At 41.5% G+C, this 15898-nt stretch overlaps 1 protein-coding gene across 1 annotated transcript in view; it reads left to right on the top strand.

The window, feature by feature from the left end:
- The window catches only part of CAMK2D (calcium/calmodulin-dependent protein kinase II delta), a 187149-nt gene that overhangs the window by 130515 nt on the left and 40736 nt on the right, over positions 1–15898 (top strand). Inside the window, exons 7-12 of the mRNA XM_009334939.1 lie at positions 4482–4584; positions 10894–10977; positions 11953–12047; positions 13603–13725; positions 14759–14842; positions 15560–15602. Of these exons, the coding sequence (XP_009333214.1) occupies positions 4482–4584; positions 10894–10977; positions 11953–12047; positions 13603–13725; positions 14759–14842; positions 15560–15602 (532 nt within the window). The remainder of the gene's footprint in view (positions 1–4481; positions 4585–10893; positions 10978–11952; positions 12048–13602; positions 13726–14758; positions 14843–15559; positions 15603–15898) is intronic.

The following is a 15898-nucleotide window of genomic DNA, read 5'->3' as shown; positions in this document are numbered from 1 at the left end:
CCGTCATCCAGAGCGTTTGGGGCAGGGTGAGGGGGGGGGGAACTTTTCCACCTCTCGTCAGCGTAACTTGGAGTGCTTCTGGGAAGCACGCGAGCATTTGCACGTCACGCATTTTAGCGACGAAAGGCCAGCTGCTATGAGATCGCTGGCGCAAAGACCTCTGTGTCCTCCAGATGATGGCTGGGCTACGGAACATCTTTAGAAAGCGGGAATTTCTACGGTGTTCTCACCGTGATCGCCTGAGGAGTGGAGTTCCTTCCGGACGAACGGTAGCGTTGGGATAGAAGCCTCAGAAAGAAAACACCCGTGTTGAGAAGAGCATTACCTCTTTCTTAACCATGCAGGTATCCAAATGGCTGGAGACGTCTGCTGCAGAAACGCTCCCTGCGCTTAAAGCATGTTGGCGTGGAAAGAAACAAGTAAAGATCATTTTCTTTCACTGGGAAGCTCGGAGAGACAAGTCTGTCTCAAAGCTGGTAGTAAACTAGCCTTGTGGGTAAGGGAGAGGACTTAGTTTGGGCGCTTGGGCTTCAGGATCCTCAAGTAAAAGAAGATCGTTTATTTGGAAATCAAATGGAAGTGCGCTGTCTGAAATACGGGGTCCTTTACAAAGGCAGAGAAAAAACGGCACGTGGGCTAAGGCAGCGAAACACGCTGATTCCTTCTGGCACAGCTTCTTTGTCTCATATTTTCCTTTCTGCGTGAGTTACAGGGAGCAGGAATTTCCTCCCAGGATGGGAGTTTTCTAGCAGTTATCATTAGTAATAATGTTGGAATCAGAATGCCGTCATCTTTCTTGCCATCCTTCGCTCCCAGCTAAACAACTGTTCTAGTCATTGTCTGAGCTTATAAAGTCTCTATTGTTGTCCCGTAGGAACGTCAAGGGTTACGCTCTGAAAGCTCAGAGAGCGTGATGGATTTCCAAGACGCGCGCACAAAATTCTCCACCCGTTTTGCGCTTCCGGATTTTCCTGTTTCACGGTTGTGCAACAGGAGACTGACAGGTCTCTGTCCAATCCGTAAATCTTGCGTGGCAGCCGGATAACAGGGAACAAGTGTAAATGAAGGGATGTCGGATTTGTCCAGCTGCTCCAGCGATTCCCGTCCTCGCCGTACACGCAGTACGATGCGTCTAGCATGAAAAGGAATTGAAGAAAGAAGGATTGTAGCCATGCAAGCTGACAGAATAGGGAGCACTTCCTAGTATTTTTCATACATTCACACAAAATAACTTTTCCTTTGGAACGGCATTCAATCCAGCTGTTCCCTGCTCCAGACCATGTGTGGATTTCTTACTCTGGCAAATCCAGGATGAATTGGAAAAAACAGTGTGAGAAAAAACGTTTCTGCCAAGCTGTAGTACCCGGTTTTGTTTCTGAAAGTGAAAACTTCAGGAAGCAGAAAACCGTCCTACTTCAGTTACTGCTTTGTGGCAAAAGAAAAAAAAAAAACCCAGAGTGAAATGAAAGATTGTGGTGAAATCCCAGCAGAACTGTACCGAAAGGAAGATGCCGAGGCCCAAGACCAGAGCTACAAGACAAGAAGATGGTTATGGCCTGGCATGGATCCTTAAACTGCAAAACTTGACGGATTTTTTTTTTTTTGTCCTATAACTCAGACCACAGTTTGATGGCATGTTTGGGGGCGGGGAGGGCAACGAGAGGAGGAGATTTTGGACAATCTCATTTTATTTAACTTTCCTTTTAGCGCAATTCAGTAGCAAACGGAGAGGAGCTTTTGCAGCCTCTTAAGACCTGCAGAAGTGCTTCTTGCTGCTCTGTTTGTAATCTTTGGTATAAGTCGGAATGGTGATGGATCCTAGACCCAGAAAAAATTAACGTGTTAGTGGCAGTCTGTCTTTAGCAGATGGTGAAAGTGCACTTCCGTGTAGGAATTTGAGTTCTTGGCAGTCAGCGGCATTGCTGCTTCTGTGAAGCTCTATGATTATGACCTTCTTGCATTCCCCGTTGAAGTTGAATTAAAAACAAACAAACAAACAAACAAAAAAGCAGACGCTGTAGTTATATTCGGGGAAGAATACACAGAGGGACGAGTACTTGATCTCTAAGATTGAAGACCTTTGGAAAAACAAGGCATAAGTCATGTTAATTTATTTGTAAGTAATTTTGGTAGCTAAGACTGCCATTCTACATGCTTGACTGCAGCCAGTCTAGCGGTGACGCTGTTGAATCCGAAGTACAAGTCCTGAGCGGCCCACGCTGGGCTGTTAATGTTTTCCAATTAATGGCAGTCATTCTAAGTTCACGCGTGATAATTGCCTAGTACGCCTCTCGTCGTCCTGAAATGACAGCTGCGGGTCAGTTAAGCGCGTAGTCCCACGCAGCGTTGCCCGGAAAGCTGTTGTCTTTGGCATGGGAGTAAATGGGGAAATCTGCTTCAGCTTCTGTTGAAACATACTCACCTATGACAGTGGTATTGCTGCAGAGCACTTTGATTGGCAAGGTGAAGACACGTAATGGGATTTAAAATAAATAAATAAATAAATCCCGGGGCGGGGGACGGGACACCCAACCAAAAAAAAACCGGCAGCAGAAAACACAAAGCTCCTGTTTTGAATGGAATCACCTGCTGCGAAGTGCTGCGTGTTTGGTAGGTTAGTGCTTGTGTTTCAGCCAAGAGGGTGAGGCATGTCACTGCTTTTGCCTTGCTGGAGGTCACAACCGAATAGGATCATCCATTGCTATAAGAGGTTTATACAAGAAGTGCATTCCAGGAAGTAATTGGTGTAAACTTCTCTCCCTCTGATAGGAAACCTTCAAGAACTATGTGCCTGTATGTTGAAATTAGTGTAGTTAAATGACAAGCAGTGTGACGTTGCTTAAATCAGTGTTGATGAACCTAGAGAAGAGTCCTCAGCTATTCGGTCGGTGTTTGATGTAATGTGGTTGAGGTGGTTACTGATAATTTAAGAGAATATAAAGATTGTATTTTATTCTGAGAGACCTTAATCTCAATTTTTAAAAATGTGGAAATGCAAGACTCATCAGGTAACTATTGATGAAAGGTTTTTAATACTGTCTTTTCTATGAGATAGCAGCGAAGGGATGAGTGAGAGAATGGTGTTTGTAAATTGCTGAAAAAAATGTTCCTTTACAGTTTGGTGAGGGGGGAAAAAACCACCTTTAGACTAAAGAGTTTGTCAGGGCCAGTTGTGTTGTTAATTAATAGAAGTATCGCAGTGGTTGAGGTCTTAATTAGGCTCAAGCATATCTTGCTGGATACTTGGCAGATGTATTAAAGATAGCCTTTGCTGAAAGAAGCTTAGATCTTAATTGTTTCCAAGCTCGGTACCTGCACGGGATTAACTGTAATCACATAAATAGTCCCCTGGAAGCCTACAGGATTGCTGCTGAGTTTAAACTGAAATACGCGTTTTAAGAGTTTGCAGGATTGGGTTATCCAGTGCCAGACTGGATATAGTGAATTCCCTTGTGATAGTCCACTACAAAAATTGCTTCTGGCAGAGTCACAGAAATACCCTTGACAGTGAGGTTTTGTTATTACGTAAATGCGGAACAAAACCTTATTTAAAAATAACGGAGCTAGAAAAGAAAGAAATGGCAAGAAAATATTACAGAGGTCACAGTTCCCTGAAATAATCTGTTGAATTCTGCAGTATTCTGTAAAGTTGTTGTTTTTTTTTTAAAAAGGTTCGTAGAATAAAGTCATTTTTGGACAATTTGCATTTGATGTATTTGCTAAATGAAGTTAAAAGGATACATTATGAACAGTAGAATGAACACCGTTGTGATGTTCAAATCCTTTACTTTTAATTGTGTGAGGGTACTGTAGCATTTTATTTCAGATGTGACCAACATACCCTAAGAAAAGGCAAAGTGGGAACTTTTGCAGACTTACATGCTTATTTGTAATAGGTTCTCCGCAAGCACAAACGTGGGCATGCTGGTTTTGCGGAAAGATTTGCAGTGTAAATACACCTGCCCTCTAAATACAAATATAATAATACGTCTCTTATTGTTAAGCTGTCGTGCAAAACGTATTTTTATGTTTGACAGTTATAGATGCCTAATCCTGCAAACTGCATAGGTTAGACTAGTAATCGAACAATAGGTGTCTTTTCGGGGTTTTCTGCGGCATTTTTTCCGGAAGCGAGCTCTTAGGAGCCTCTGAGTTGTCCCGTCACGCAAACAAGGTGTCGTGGTTCCATATGGCCATGCTGGGCGACCTCCTCCCCTAGTAGGTCTGCACGCTGTCCTTAGTCTTGCTGTCACGGGATCATGAAGGCTGTTTACAGGCCTGGTGGTTCTTTCCCAGTAGGAATGGAAAGTGCAATTTTTGCCATTTCGTGGAGAAAACGCATGGGTTTTTTCTCTTTTTCACTCCTCTAAGTATTTGTTCTTTTCCAGACCACCGTAACTAAAAAAAAAAAAAAGTGAAAACCTGTCTAAAATATGTTTACTTATCTTTTCATCTCAATTTTTTTCTCTCTCTGAATAAAGCCTGAGAACTTACTTTTAGCTAGCAAATCCAAGGGAGCAGCAGTAAAACTGGCGGACTTTGGATTGGCTATAGAAGTCCAAGGAGAACAACAGGCTTGGTTTGGTAAGTGAATTTCTTTTTCCCCTCACCATTTTATTCAGCATAGCTGTTAAGCCTCCCGAACCGCCCAGCTCTCACCCTAGTACAAAACATGCAGCTGTGTGACTACTTGATACGTGGCTTTAAGGGGTGTTTTGTTCATAGTTGAGTCTCTGCAGCTGACTACACTTTAGGGCTTTTTCTCCAGGAAGAATGTTATCTGTAATTCTCACCGAATTAAACAGAGCTTGGCAGCAGACCTTCTTTGTTTAAAAAAGGAAAAAACCAAACAAAAATCCTCCAACACTTCGAAAGTGACCTGTGGCTACATTTCCAAATCTCAGAGCTCGCTTAGACGAGAAGCGGCTCTGCCTTATAGCCTCCCCTTCACTAGCAAAGGTAAATCACCTCACCAAACGACGTAAAATAGCTTGGCAAGGGTCTCTCCTGTCGGCACAACTGTGTTCATGCTGGGGATCGTCCCAGCACAGCAGTACTGGCACGGAGGGAGAAGGTTTTTAATTTTTAAATTCGTGCTTTTAGTAAACATAGCTTTACAAACGTCCCTTTTGCGTGTAGTCTAAGTGCCATTGACTTTCTTGACCCTGAAACTTAGGTTTCCTGATTCCCGGCTTGTCCTAGCTTTTGTCAGCCTGTAAGTTTGACCGAGACGTAGGTGCGCACAAGCCCCTTCTCCCCCCGCTTGCCCTTGTGTATCTACAGGAACGAAATACGGGTGTAGAGCCTGGGAGGGGTATGGGTGGTTTCCAGTCAGGTGCTCGGGTGACTGAGGAGGAAAACCGTAGGTTAATACTGCTGAGTGTACCTCCCGGTCGTCAAGACATTTTGTCTGAACGGTTGTCTGTCCGCTGGAAATACGTGAAAATTTTAGTCTGAAGCACTTTGGAATGTGACTTGAACGGAAAAAAAAAAAAGGGGGGGGGGGGGGGATGAGTACCTGAGGCTGTAGACAGTCACCCACATCCAGATGTTGCTGTGACAGTCCAAGTTATCTGTCCCAGCTGTTTATATTGCTGTCTTAGAGGTGACTGCCACTTCACATCTGCAAGTAAAACCGTTCATAAAACTGTTCTTTGACCCACTGAGGTAAAAATAAGCTGGCTTATTAAAAATCTGCAATCGTTAATATATAAGCAACTCACGTAGTAGATCATGGAGAGCATAAACCCGGGAAGGTAAAGGGTGCTTAGAAGCATCTTGAAACCTTGCACGATAGTCTGGGAAGGGTTGTCTATCCACAGCTTACAAACATCTTCTGCAGCTGGGACTGGAGTTTCTCAGCCACTTCAGTGATTTTGAAAATATCTTCATCTGGAAGGGATGAAGGGTATGCTTGCTTGATGGTGAAGGTGACAAAGTTGTATGGGAACGTGGAAGCAAACTCCGTCTGTGCCTGTGACCACCAGAAGAGAGCATATTCTGTGCTTCAGACCTGCTCATGAAATGTTGGAGAGGGAGGGTGCCAGCCCTCCTGAAGGTGGCAGTTGACACCAGGTCTCCAGAATCAATACCTGGGATGTATCTTACGTGTCCTGTCCAGTGCTCCGCTTCAGGTTATGAGAAGAGGATGGGGGGTAGTGAGTTAAATATTATGTGCTCCTCCCCAGCTCCACTAAACTGTTCCTTTTTTTTCTGTTAATTTAAAAAAAATTGCTAACTGCAGATTGTTTTTTACAGTTAACCAATGCCCAAAGGAAAACGGTGGAAAAGATTTAATACTGGTCATTTGAAATAATAGGACGTGTACAGATGTGATGACCACCCTCTTTGAACAGATGTGGAGCACAGGACAAAATTTATTGTAAATCCCAGGAGGAAAAAAATACAGAATAAAATATTTATAGCAGCTACCTATTCTCGCTCACAGCAGCAGGGAAGTGCAGTTTAAAATTGAACAAAGTGATTGTGAGCTTGCTGTCAAAGCTTAGAATGAAAGCACAAAGGATTTTGTGCAGGCAGTGGGTTGAGAGATGGAGTGTTTGGAATCTGGGATATAACTGCATGTGGACGCACAGGCAGTACCGTTGGACATATGTTGGTAGCTTTAATAAGCTAGCCTGTTGTTTTAAATCCCAGCCTTTATATAAATGGTTTTCAGTAATCCACAAAAGACAGAGGAGATTGCTCTTGCACATTAACAAATAGACCAGTACAAAAGGAGTGGAATTAAAAATAAGACAAAACACAAGTGATTTGTTACAATGACAAAACCAGCAGGTAAACAGGAAGCATCTCAAGAAAAAAATCAGCAGAATGAACTTGACTTCAGGGATATTTTCTCTGGATGATACATCTGTATGGAGGCAGATGATGCTCAGGAGGTTGCAATTCCCTGTAAAATCTTGCACTTTATTTTTTGGTCATTTGGTTCTTGTGAAGTGCTTGGGTTAGACTCATAGCATCATGAGAGCTGCCGTGCTGAACTTGGTAGATAGGAGATTGAACAGAGCGTCTTCAAAATATATATGTAAGGAGGAGGTAAGCTGGCAGCAAGATAATAGAAAGTAGTCTAATTTGGGTCTTTTTTTCAAATTTGTGGTATTCAGTAAGACTACTGGGTTCTGTACCTTTTCTGGAACCTCCTCTGCAAAACCTTTCAGTAATGGTCTGAGTGCATTCCTTCATCTTCTTAGGACTGCTTTAACAAGGCAAAACGTGAACTCCGACGCGCTCGACATTTCGAACTTTTTGTTGCTTCCTTCCAGAAGATTTTTCTGCTTTCCACTGGATTCTGCAGCACGTAGTGACTCATGGCGTGCTCTGATTCTAATTATAGCTCTGCATCAGTATGTTTTTCTACACGCACACACAACACACACACACCCCCCCTCTCTTTTTGGGTGTAGTCCTCTGGTGCGATGGTCGCTTTTCTGCTTAAACCATGGCTATGCCTCAGCAGGGAACTGGCTAGAGCTCTGTGTGTTTGGATACAACGGGCTTTGTTTTCCTGGCTTGCGTGTTTGTAAAACAAACCTGTTCCTTGCCCCTTGGTAGAAAAGGTTAGAGGGTTTGGTTGAAACACTCCACCCTGCTAGCAGGTGTTTAGCGTGCTGGGGAGGTGTCAGGCGGGCTCCACTGACTCACCCCGGCAGGTGACTCATTGCCCCTGGCTGAAGTCAGTGGAAGGACTGCAGTTAACTCAACGGGCAGCTGGATTTAGCCCTAGTTGCATCTCGTCTCAAACAAAGGCCAGCCCTGCAACTAGGACTGAAGTACGCACCGCTTAAGTCATTTGAGTAGCTTTCGCTGAATTAGTTTGCTAGTTGGGTTCAATTTCGGTTGTGTGCAGTTAGTCCTAGTTGCATCTCGTCTCAAACGAAGGCCAGCCCTGCAACTAGGACTAAAGTACGCACCGCTTAAGTCATTTGAGTAGCTTCGCTGAATTAGTTTGCTAGTTGGGTTCAGTTTCGGTTGTGTGCAGTTAGTCCTTTGGATCCAGCTGTGCAGGAGGAGACAGCTACTGCCCTGTACTTAGCCTGAGCTGCTTGCTCTTGCCCCTTGCGGCCACCTTCTCCGTATCTTCTCACCAGACTGCTCGCTTGAATTTTGAGTCAAAGGGAGGTATGTTAGCAAAGATGTACAGCTTACACTGTTTAAACTGACACGGTTTATTCTGCCGTTTTATTTTGGAATCCTTGCGTGAGTGGTGCTGAGAGGCCGTAAGTCTAGCAGGGAGGTGATGAAAGCGTAGGGCAGATCTTAGAGCGGTAATCTCTTCTGCTGGGTGTTTAAGATACATCTCTCTGTTAATTTCAGTTTATGTTGTGGGATTATAGTTCACCTTCAGTCCAGGTTTGACTCAAGAGACGTGCTCACCATTTCTGAAGTTGAGTATGTATGTAATCTTTGCATAAGAGGGTTTTGAGACTAAGCTGTTTGGGCTGAGTAAGGTGCCATCTCGTGTATCCATGCACTACTGAACTCAACAAAGCACGGCATTTGTCTTGGGCCTCTGGGATACTTATTTAAGTCATACAATGATAGGAGTGCAAGGTGATGCAGTCTTTTCTAGACACCGTACAGTCACAAACAGTTCCCAATGCGAGTTGTTTTAGCTGAAGTAATTACTACTATTCGCAATAGTTTTCCGAAAAGTACGCACTCGTATTGGGATCCCTCTGAGCAGTTATAGAATTACCTGATAAATAACAGCGAAGAATTTCAGTACCTTTTTTCTTTTTCACTGAAATCATGACTGTGTACTCTTCTGTGCTTGCTGCTTTAAACAACTTCAGAATATGTACTAAAACCATACCAATTATTTCTGTGTAGACCCATTCTGTATCTTCATCAAGAGATAAAGTGAGCTAAGTACTATATTTATTTTTGCTTTAAAGTTTATTTTCAAGTGATGCATAGTAATGCTTATGGAGCTATGGGAAGTTTGAAAGGCGAGACAACTTTATTTCCCCTTCAAAATGAACAAAAATAGTCATGGCACTTGGCACTACAGCCAAGAAGAGATATGAAACATCACTCTGTGTAAAGCTACTTAGAACATATATTTTTCAGTTTCTCAAAGGAGCGTAAGACTGCAAAAAACAAACTTAGTTTTCATGAAAACTAAGTTTTTCTCTTTTTCACTCCTCTAAGTATTTGTTCTTTTCCAGACCACCTGGAACTAAGTTCATGAAAGAACTATAGAACTAAGTTCATGAAAAAACTTAGTTTTTTCATGAAAACTAAGTGATATTTTAGCAATACTCTCAGTAGAACATACAGAATGTGTTCCTTCATTTCCTCCTCCCACCCTAAAATGATTGCCAGCTGCAGGGCAAAGGCTTCCTTTTTCTGTAGCTGTACCCTTTATACGTTATCACCGTCTCTCATAAGTTCTGTGGAATCCAGTGTGGTATTTCAGAAATGACATGTCGTCCTTCAGGAAAGCCACCAAATTCTCACCTTTCAAGAACTCCCAAGCGTTTATTTCAGGCAAAGATGCTGGGAAGAACAGACATACTAACTGAAATGGTACAGGATGTTATTGGTCGTTAAGTTTTTATCAATTACAGTGCCCTAAGAAAAGTCTACGTTTATACCTACATTTTGCATACATACATATACACCCACATTCTCCTGAGGGAAAGCAGCACTGCTGGTAATGAATAAAGAATGAAGGACATAGAAATTTTAAAGGCTAGACTACTTAGTGAACTTTTGTAAGGAGGTTTCCCGAAGTGGAGTGACTTCACAGAAACGCGTTTCACAGTGGAAACATCGTACTAGAAGTAGCTGTGTGAAATACAAACAGCAAAGGCTGTACGAAGGCTGAGCCCTAAGCTGGTGGTCTTCATACTGAGTAACAGCCAGTTGTGCTCTTGTGAACGCTAATCCTGAACATCCTCTGAACATTTACTTTGCCACCATCTGGCATTGGCTGAATTGAGTTTCCACTTCTGTGCAAAGAAATTTGAACAGTGTTTTTACTTTCTTTTTTTTTTTCTTCTAAATGAGAGATCTCTCCATACGTGAGCTTTTCTTAAATCTAGCCCTACCTGCTGTTTACTCAGAAATCTGCCCTCCCGTAAGACTGAATAGGGCTCTTTAAATGCTCCTTATAGTTACGATACTGTAGCTTAGCTGCCCCTCTGTTTTGTTAATTAGTTCCCCGTAAATGTCAGTGGAAGTACTCTGTGTGTGGTAGCAGCCTTCACAGCTGACAGCTGATGGACTCCCAGAAATCCCGTGGAAGTCATGTTCACAGTCTTAATTGTTGTAGCTCGGGGCTATTTTAAAATAGACTAAATTAGGCTAATGATTAAAAAAACCCAACCCAGTAACAGTCTGGCATGCGCGGTGTGCATTTTGTGTCTTTCTGTATCTCCAAGGGGATCACTCAGATAATGTTTCCCACACTCCTCCTACTCTGCGAAGTTTTTTGACCTTGACCCTGAGCCAAATGTGTTTGCACCTCGCTGCTGGATGTCTCGCTGCATGCAGAAGTCATGAATGAAATGTCGTCCGCTGTCTTGTAATCTTTCTGGAAACCTTCCCCTGTTGCACTGTCGCCAGATCCTTGACGCCCCTGTTGAATCTGGAGCGCTAGTGTGGATGGGTAACCGAGCCGGCTTTTTGCTGTCCTCTCGACTCCACCAGACCTGGTGGCAGAAAGGGATGTGCCAGGCCTGCCGAAGCGGTCCCATTATCGTTGCTTCCAGGCGATTCGCCCCAAAAAGAAAAGTTCAAAATGAAGGGGGTTGTGGTCGATGGCTTGGGAAGTTAGGTCCTGTGTCTTGTGGGCTGAGATGAGAATCGCTTGATTTTTGCGGAGCACGTACAGCTTTTGAGAACAGTTGCCTTGCCTTTTGACAGGCTTTGCTGGTACTCCAGGATACCTTTCTCCAGAGGTGTTACGAAAAGATCCTTATGGAAAACCTGTGGATATGTGGGCATGTGGTAAGAAATTATTCTGAAAGAGGATGTTCAGTCCATCGTAAAGTGTTCTGAGGGAGAGAGGTGATGGCCCGAATACATTATATTCTGCATCAGATAATATGCATTTAGTAAAGTTCAATATTAATTTTTAGAAGAGGTCACTGGATTTTTTGTTATTCTACCAGCTTCTTTTTTTTTTTAATTATTTGTGAAGGTGTGTTACCATGGCATTCTTGGCCATGTCTACACAACACACTTTTCACAAAGTGTTAAAAAAATGATGCCTAACTAGTTAGAAAAAACATAACAGTTCATACTGTGAGCTGGGCCTTAGTTTTGGTTCACAAGCAGCCCAAAATCTGATCTGGCCAATATACTAGAACTGCAGTTTTAAACTGTGAAACTAAATGTTTTGTGGAGTACAGGGCAATTACTTTATCATCCAGTTCTTGAAACAGTGTAGTTTAAGGTACTGGCAAGTGGCAGCTACCTAGCTGAGAACAATTGGTGGTTTCCTTATTTTACTTCTACCCACGCTTATTTGGTTGTATTTATGAAAGCACTTTTCTTTAGTCATAGTGAATCATCTCTGACCGTATATTTATACAGATAAATTGAGTTGCCCAAATTTTCTTTGCATGAGATTGGTTAAAACACAATCTTACAGACACCAGTACAAGCCACGATAAAAACCAGAGGTAAAAAAATGCATTTTCCTAGAACCTCCACGATCATTGAAAATTACTCCTCCGGCTAGCTGGACATTTTCAGCGTTCCTAATCTGATGTTGTGTCAGATGCTCATTACTGCCCACACTCTGCATGGGAGGTTATCCTGTGAACCCTACATTTACTCTTTTCTCCAGTATGACTAGGCAGTATTTTTCAGCAGCTGGGATAGTACTGTTGAACCATTTGTTTTACGTGGCTGTCAGGTGGATGAATTTCTGGGGTTTGTTTCTTGAAATCACTTAATACTACTGTGAATTTTCTGCAGGTGTCATTCTGTATATCCTCCTGGTGGGATATCCTCCTTTCTGGGATGAAGACCAGCACAGGCTTTACCAGCAGATCAAGGCTGGTGCTTATGATGTATGTACCATAACCTGTCTATTCAATTATTTATAATTGTACCTCTAAAAAGGAGTTTTCTGGAGTGAAAAGTGAAATTAGAATTATTTCCTAATTTTTTTTTTTTTTTGTATTGGTTGTCTTTATGAGCCACTCAATATAGGAAATGTCGCCTTAGTAACATGAACCTTATTGGGATGGCAGCATCCTGTGCTAATTTAAATCTAATTTCCCTATGGCTCCAAGCTTTCATTGTCTGGCCCTTGTATAAATCATACAAGCTCATGTTATCCTGACAAGCCTGTTCAGACCTCTGTGAACTCCCAAGGGCCTGTGTTTTTCCTCGTGGTCTATCACTTCAACCCATCAGTTATTCTGAATTGTTTTTAAGCAGTCTTAAGCTCCCTAAACATACACCTTGATGCTGTTGTATTGCCCACTTTTGGAAATAGAAGCCGCTGTAGAGCTTTTCAAAAGGAATAGTTTCATTAACTACGTGTATTCCAACAAAAAGCATTACAGCTGTTGTAAGTAAGAACTGATGATTTGGTGACATTATGAATTTTGCAACATCATCCATTTACGTTAAATTAAACAGACAGAAGGCTGTTGGTCCTCAAATTTAAGTAATTTGTGAATGATGAAGAGGAAAAGGCAGAACCGTGTAATTTTCAAGCTCTCACTTGAATCCAGTCCTGGACGGTGATGACTGAAAAGGGAGTTGTGATGCTATGGCCTTTTAGTGAAAATAAACTCAGCAGTCTGTCAAGCCTTCCATCTAGTGAACAAGTAATCATACAGTAACAGGGTGACGGGGGGAATTAGGATTTCAGCCGAGAGGGCAAGAAATGAGGAAGTGCAGAGACTGAACTATGCATCTGCATTGTACGTGCATAATACATACTTGTGACGTACCGTGCCTAGGTCATAGCATGTTCCTGTTGTCTAAGAATAAATATTTTTAATAGTGGAAAACGCAAAGTCCTCAAGGTTAAGGTCTGTTCACAAAAGACATGGGGTTTTTTCATTCCATTTGCATTTGAGCAGACGCTTTGAGTGCATGTATAAATATTTTGCCGAGCAGGGAGGTGTTAAATTCATAACAAGTTAGATTTATATACCATAACTATACAGTTAGCATTAAGATTTACATTGAAAGAAAGCAAACAAGGAGTTTGAATAATAATGCTTAATATTTTTGTCTATTAAAAGAGAAACTAGGACTGTATTAAGTGCTGTATGACCATGTGCCTCTCAGATGACTGGAATTTGTTATTCTGTCTGCCGTTGTTACTTTATGCTTTGAATTTCAGTTGGCATCATGTTATTGTAAATATAGAAATGCTGTGCATTTGAACCAAACAAATAAAAGGTCAAAATAGTAAAGGAGAAAAACATTATTTATAAAACTGGCTAATTCAAACTTTCCTAATTGTGGCAAACTGCATTTTTCCCCTTAAAACTGGTTGGTTGTGCTAGCAATTAATGTTACAGAAATAGTATCAATAAAAATCCTTAGGTAAGATTGTGTGAAGATTGTGCAAGATAATATACACATACGTTTTTTTTTCTTAAGTTTCCCTCACCAGAATGGGATACAGTGACTCCTGAAGCAAAAGACCTTATCAATAAAATGCTTACCATCAACCCAGCAAAACGTATCACAGCATCAGAAGCGCTAAAGCATCCGTGGATCTGTGTAAGTAATTTCCGCAGATTTAACAGGATAATTTGGCAGACAAATCGGCTTATGGTTCACTTCAGCATATAGTGAAGGTGTTTAGAGGACAATTTTTGTCCTTACTCGTGCAGCTATGTAACTAGGGGAGTGTCAAATTGTGATTGTACAGCCAATAGTGTCGTGTATCGAGGTCTCAGCCAGGGATAAGATTTTTGCAGAAGTGAACTCCTTTGCCTTGACTTTGTGGTGCAGAAGTTCACTGCCAAAATTAGAGCATTATTTTAAATTCTCAGAGAAAAAAAAACATACGAGAAGGCAACTTTGAGTTAGATAATGCTTTACGTCTTCATTTCCCTATGACCATTATAATAAGCATGAAATGTGAAGGCAGGAAATTAAGGGACTTGTAAAAAGTCAGTTTGCAGGTAGCAGAGGCTGCCTATCTGTTGCTGGATCCAGGGCTACTTTCCAGTTCTCAGTACATTCTACACTTCGACTTTGCAGGTAGGCTGGGCTGATACTTTGAAAGTCACAGTGAGGCACATAGCTGGTTCCCAGCTCTTTATTCGTTCCAGTAGGCTGCATTATCTTGCCTTTAAAATTGTGACGCAAATACAGTTGAGTTAAAGGGAAAATGCAGGTACCGCTGAATTTTCTCCAAAATATTTCCTGCTGCTGTACCTCACCTAATATCACTAATGCTAAAGAAAAGTTTCCTTCTTGTTGTAAAACATATTTTCCAAAATCATAATTCAGTATATTGCTTCTACTGCGTATAACTTGCGTTATACTGCATAACCCAGGTTCTAAGATCTTGTGTTTTTTCTTTCAAGAGGACTTTACCCATGGAAAAAGCTCAGCAAAATGAGATTCTGTTGATTTGGAAATTTCCCAGATGTGTAGAAACCAACACAAAGGGATAGTTAGACAAGGTAGAAATTGAAGGCCTAAGTTTTGGACCATGTGAGCTGTAGTATGTATGTTGTAGAGTAAATAAAATGCTAGATGTCTAGCTGGGTGCGTTAAAATGATTCTTTTCTTCTTCTCTTAGCAACGTTCTACTGTTGCCTCTATGATGCACAGACAAGAGACTGTAGATTGCTTGAAGAAATTCAATGCAAGAAGAAAACTAAAGGTAAGAATGAAAACTTCTGCAAGGATGAGTAGCTAATTTTGGAAAGATAAAAGAATGCTGGCTTGTGTTCCATGTGTAGGGGAAAAATATAAGCAAATTTTTTCTGAATATTATGCTTAAATGAATTATTTGATAGGTGATCAGCTTTTGGCATGAGGTTCTTAAACTCTTCATGAAAGAGAATAGCATAATTTTGTTGGACTCAAAATAATAACAACCCCCTTTATTTATTTATGCACATTAAAAATATTTCATTGCAGGAAGATCCTTAAGGTTATTCTTTTAGATTATCCTTTGTTTTCTCCTGACCAGACGGGATAACTTTGCAGATGTGAACTTTTCTAATTAGCACATTACAAATAAACTCCTCTTCCTACCTAAAAAAGAACCTAAGCGCATTAGTAAAGTCTGTTTCGTATTGAGCTGTGTATTTTGCTGATAATTACTGTGCCTGTGAGTATTCGTGGTTTGTGCATTGCGTACTCACAATTGGTAAATAGTTGAGATTATCAGGATCGCTGATCGGTGTGATTCAGTTACAATTTATGCACTCACGGCCACACGTGTGATAGGTAACGCACAGACAATCCATTCTTTCAGGGTTAATTTAGTAATCGATGTAATCTGCGCGTGTGTTTTCCTTTTTGTTGTGTCGTGTTCACATTCAGAATTTTACGCAAGTGTGATGCTAATTTGAGAAAATGTGTGTGTACACAGGGGGCCATTTTGACAACTATGCTGGCTACCAGAAATTTCTCAGGTATGTTCATTGAGCTCCAGATTGATACGGTCTTTGTGTTTTGACGTCTGCGATGACTAAGATCTAATTGGGATTCGTTAGTACAGAAAGACCTTTCTTATTCAGGAGCATCTAAATAGGATACATCTTAAGCTGTCTCCCTTGCAGAAGCAAACAAGAGAATTTAAACTATTTGGGCGAAATAGAATCTCTTGTAGATGACAGTCTAATTTTTCAGTAGAATGTGAGTTCCTTCTCTTCACTTTTTTAGTGTTATCTGTCAAAAGACGGTGTTTTCCTGTCAATTTTGGTGGAGG

Source organism: Pygoscelis adeliae, unplaced genomic scaffold, assembly GCF_000699105.1.
Source record: "Pygoscelis adeliae isolate BGI_AS28 unplaced genomic scaffold, ASM69910v1 Scaffold31, whole genome shotgun sequence".
NCBI classification, from domain to species: domain Eukaryota; kingdom Metazoa; phylum Chordata; class Aves; order Sphenisciformes; family Spheniscidae; genus Pygoscelis; species Pygoscelis adeliae.
The sequence above is the reverse complement of the archived record's forward strand: the minus strand, read 5'-3'. Positions and strand labels throughout refer to the sequence as shown.